The 4,055-nt window shown below is 46.5% G+C and overlaps 1 protein-coding gene across 1 annotated transcript in view; it reads right to left on the bottom strand.

Annotated features, from left to right (window-relative positions):
• Positions 1 to 4,055, bottom strand: part of Nlrp12 (NLR family pyrin domain containing 12) — a 26,877-nt gene that overhangs the window by 1,847 nt on the left and 20,975 nt on the right. The window contains exons 7-8 of the mRNA XM_005371419.1: positions 3,185 to 3,355; positions 1,202 to 1,372 (exon numbers count right to left, since the gene is read on the bottom strand). Coding sequence (XP_005371476.1) covers positions 1,202 to 1,372; positions 3,185 to 3,355 — 342 coding nt within the window. The remainder of the gene's footprint in view (positions 1 to 1,201; positions 1,373 to 3,184; positions 3,356 to 4,055) is intronic.

Below are 4,055 nucleotides of genomic sequence, written 5' to 3'. Positions count from 1 at the left end.
AAGAGCAGGCAATGCTCTTAACCGCTGAGCCATCTCTCCAGCCTCCTTACTTCCAATTGTTTGTTTGCTTGTTGGAGACAGGGTCTCTCTTCAGCCTTGGCTGACCTGGATTTCTTAGAGATCTTCCTGTTAAGTGTGTTCCTGTGCTGGAACCAAATATGTTCCCCACCACTCTGGGTTCCTTACTCCCAGTTTTAGGTGTCTTTAGTCATTAATAAATAAGAACCACAGGGACATCCAACTTGTATTCTCATTTACAGGTGCAGACACCATGGTGGGGAAAACATGTCAAGCGGGTAAATAACAGACTCAGCTGAGACTGGCTTCATTTAAAAGAATAGGAAATAAAGGCATACTGTACGTGATTGCAATGCCAGTATTCAGGAAGCTGAGGCAGGGGGATGGAGTGTTTGAAGACTACCTGTTAAGTCTAATTCCCAGCTAGCATGTTGCATAAGTACTGATCTCATGTTTTATACCCAATTCCATGAGGGAAATAGCTTGTGTTTATCCAGTTTATTTTATTTTTTTAAATGTATTTTTTTTCTTCTTTTTTTTAAATATTTTTTATTATTATGTATACAATATTCTGTCTGTGTGTATGACTGCAGGCCAGAAGAGGGCACCAGACCTCATTACAGATGGTTGTGAGCCACCATGTGGTTGCTGGGAATTGAACTCAGGACCTTTGGAAGAGCTGGCAATGCTCTTAACCTCTGAGCCATCTCTCCAGCCCCTATCCAGTTTATTTTTATTATTTACATATATGTATGTTTGTGTGGGTGAGAGGTGGGGGCATGCCCATGAAGGCTAGAAAAGGGGGGCTGGATCTATGGGAGCTAGAATTATAGGTGGATGTGGCCACCTGACAAGGGTGCTGGAAACGGAACTCAGGTCCTCTGTAAGAACAGCAAGTGATTTTAACTGTTGAGCTATCTCTCCAGAGTTATTTATCCAGTTTTTTTTTAATTTATTTAACTTTATTTTATGTACATTGGTGTGAAGGTGTCAGATCCCTGGAATTGGAGTTACAAATAGTTGTAAGCTGCCATGTGGGTGCTCTTAACCACTGAGCCATCTCTCCAGCCCCCTATTTATCCATTTTTAACACATCTCAATTATTCAGTATTCCTACCCCCAAATCTGAGCCCAGCATTCTCAAATCTCCCATTCTCCCCAAGCAATCAGGATCATCTCTCACCACAAGACTCGAAGTTTGCACCCTGGATGCCTTAGCCTCTTGCATAGCAACCGGACACCTGTGTCCCCCAGAGCATTGTTGGTCAAATAAAGCTCCATCAGGGTCTGGCTGGTCCCCAGGATGGAAGAGAGGTCCTCACAGGCTTTTGATGTGAGGCCACAGCTGTCCAGCCTGCAGAAGACAAGTCGAAGGTGGGTAAGGTGAGCTTTTCAGGGAATTGGGGTGCTGATTTTGAGGTGATCAGGTTTAAAGGAAATAGGCGTGAGCCCATCCACTGGTTGCTGGACACACTCCTTGGTGAGCGGTGTAGCCCTTAGCAAGTAGTCTCCCTACCATGCTCCCACAGGTAACCCTAATTAAATTAGCTTCACTTTAGTGGGCAGAAGCAGTTGGATCTGACTTCAAGGCTACCCTCGTCTACAAAGCTGAGTTTCAAGAGAGTCATGGCTACACAGAATAACCAAGGGGTGGTGGTGGGGAGGACTTGGAGACGAAAAAATAATACAAGTTATACCAATGTGAGTTATTATAGACTGGATCCCTGGTCAATGATTTCCTTTTGCATTTAATTGTTCTTCAGTTTTAGCCTGGAGCCAAATTTGGATATAAGGGTAGAGGTAGGGATGGCTCCAGCCCTCAACAGGTTTCTGTCCCCAGAGAACACATAGTCAATAAATGATAAATCCAACGCCTGCAGCTTTTTTTTTAAAGATTTTATTTATTATGTATACAATACAGTGTATTGCCTCCATGTATGATTGCAGGCCAGAGGAGGGCACCAGATCTCATTGTAGATGGTTGTGAGCCACCATGTGGTTGCTGGGAATTGAACTCAGGACCTCTGGAAGAACAGTCAGCGACCTTAACCTCTGAGCCATCTCTCCAGCCCCGCCTGGTCTACAAGAGCTAGTTCCAGGACAGGCTCCAAAGCTAAACAGAGAAACCCTGTCTGGGTCCAGGGCTGGAGTGGGGGGAGTGGAGAAAGCCGTGATTTGGAAGACTAGTCATGGTAGCTCACACCTGTAATCCCAGCAGAGGGAAGCAGATCTCTGAGTTTCAGCGCAGCCTGGTCTACAGCGTGGGTTCCAGAACAGCCAGGGGTAAGCAGAGAAACCGACTCAGGGAGGAAAAAATCTGGGACGGAGTAGGCAGAACAGCCCCGCAGGGATCCTGCTGTGAAGCAGGGTCAGCCTGAGAAGTGGGGCCAGTATAGTAACAAGTCACAGAAGCCACACATCCCAACAGCAGGAGCTGGAAAAGATGGCTCAGTGGGTTAAGATTGCTCTCCTAGAGGACCCAAGTATGGTTTCCAGTACCAAGTTTGTTGGTTCACAACAACCTGTAACTGATAATGAAGGGGAGTATGGGGATCTGATGCCATCTTCTGGCTTCTGTGGACACCCGCAGACCCAGATGCACTTATACATAGATGAAAAGAAAATGCCCAAATCAGTCCATGCCTGAAGTCTGGTCCTTTTAGCTACACAATTAATAAATGCCCCCCCTCAGAAGTTTGTCACCTGTTTTTTTTTTGGGGGGGGGGCGTTGCTTTTTGGAAGATGGAGGATCTACTCTGTCTCTGGTCTCTCTCTTTTTCCGAGACAGGGTTTCTCTGTATCTTTGGAGCCTGTCCTGGAACTCGCTCTGTAGATCAGGCTGGTCTTGAACTCATAGAGATATGTCTGCCTCTGCCTTCTGAGTGCTGGGATTAAAGGTATGAGCCACTGCCGCTCCACTGGGTCATGTTTCTTAATGTGTTTTCTGTTTTCACAATAAAAACAGCCATCATTTTTGTTTTCTGTTTTGTTTTTTGAAGTAGCATCTCTTACAGCTCAAGCTGGCCTGATACTAGTTATGAAGCTGAAATTAGCTTTAACATTTCTGCTTAGCCAGGTGGTGGCAGCGCATGCCTTTAATCCCAGCACCCCTCCATTAACATCCCCACCCTACTCCTGTCCCCTTCCTCCCAAGGAAAACACTCACCACAGCTTCTGGAGTCTGCAGGCCGGATGCCGCAGCCCTTCTCCCAGCAGCCGCAGGCCCCTGTCTCCCAAGTCATTGAAGCTCAGGTCCAGCTCTCGGAGGCAAGTGTTGACCTGGAGCACACGGGCAATCCCTGCACATGCATCTGAGCCCAGTCGGCAAATGCCCAACCTAGAGGAAGAGATGGCCAAACTGAGTTTGCCCTATAAATTTCAGCAATGTCACCAGGACTGGGCTTAAGTGTCAAAAGTGTATGCTGGGTGTAGGGGTGTGGCTTTGCCCACCTGAGAGAGGCAAAAGGGGAGAAAGCAGAGAGGAAGACAGGATAGAAAACAAGGGCCCAGGGGGCTGGAGAGATGGCTCAGTGGTTAAGAGCATTGCCTGCTCTTCCAAAGGTCATGAGTTCAATTCCCGGCAACCACATGGTGGCTCACAACCATCTGTAATGAGGTCTGGTGCCCTCTTCTGGCCTGCAGACATACATTCAGAATATTGTATACATAATAAATAAAAACAAAAACAAAACAAAAAAAAAAAAACAAGGGCCCAGGCAGCTCACAACTGGCTATAACTCTAGTCCCAAGAAATTTAAAGCTGTCTTCTGGCCTCTGTGCATGCACTCGGTCACAAGCACACATGCAGGCAAAAAGTCAAATATGTAGAATTTTTTAATCTAAAAAAGAAGAAAGGCAGGTGGTTGCTAGAGAGTACATGCCTAAGATACACAAAGCCCTGGGCTCCATCCCTAGTGTTGCGTGAATGGGGTGTGGTGTTGTTTGTCTGTGGTCATCATATTTGGGAGGTAGAAGCTGGGAGATCAGGAGTTCAAGGTGTCCTAAGCTACATAGGAAAGTTTGAGGTCAGTCGGTTG

Source organism: Microtus ochrogaster, unplaced genomic scaffold (assembly GCF_000317375.1).
Source record: "Microtus ochrogaster isolate Prairie Vole_2 unplaced genomic scaffold, MicOch1.0 UNK108, whole genome shotgun sequence".
Taxonomy (NCBI): Eukaryota; Metazoa; Chordata; class Mammalia; order Rodentia; family Cricetidae; genus Microtus; species Microtus ochrogaster.
This window is presented reverse-complemented; position numbering and strand designations above follow the sequence as displayed.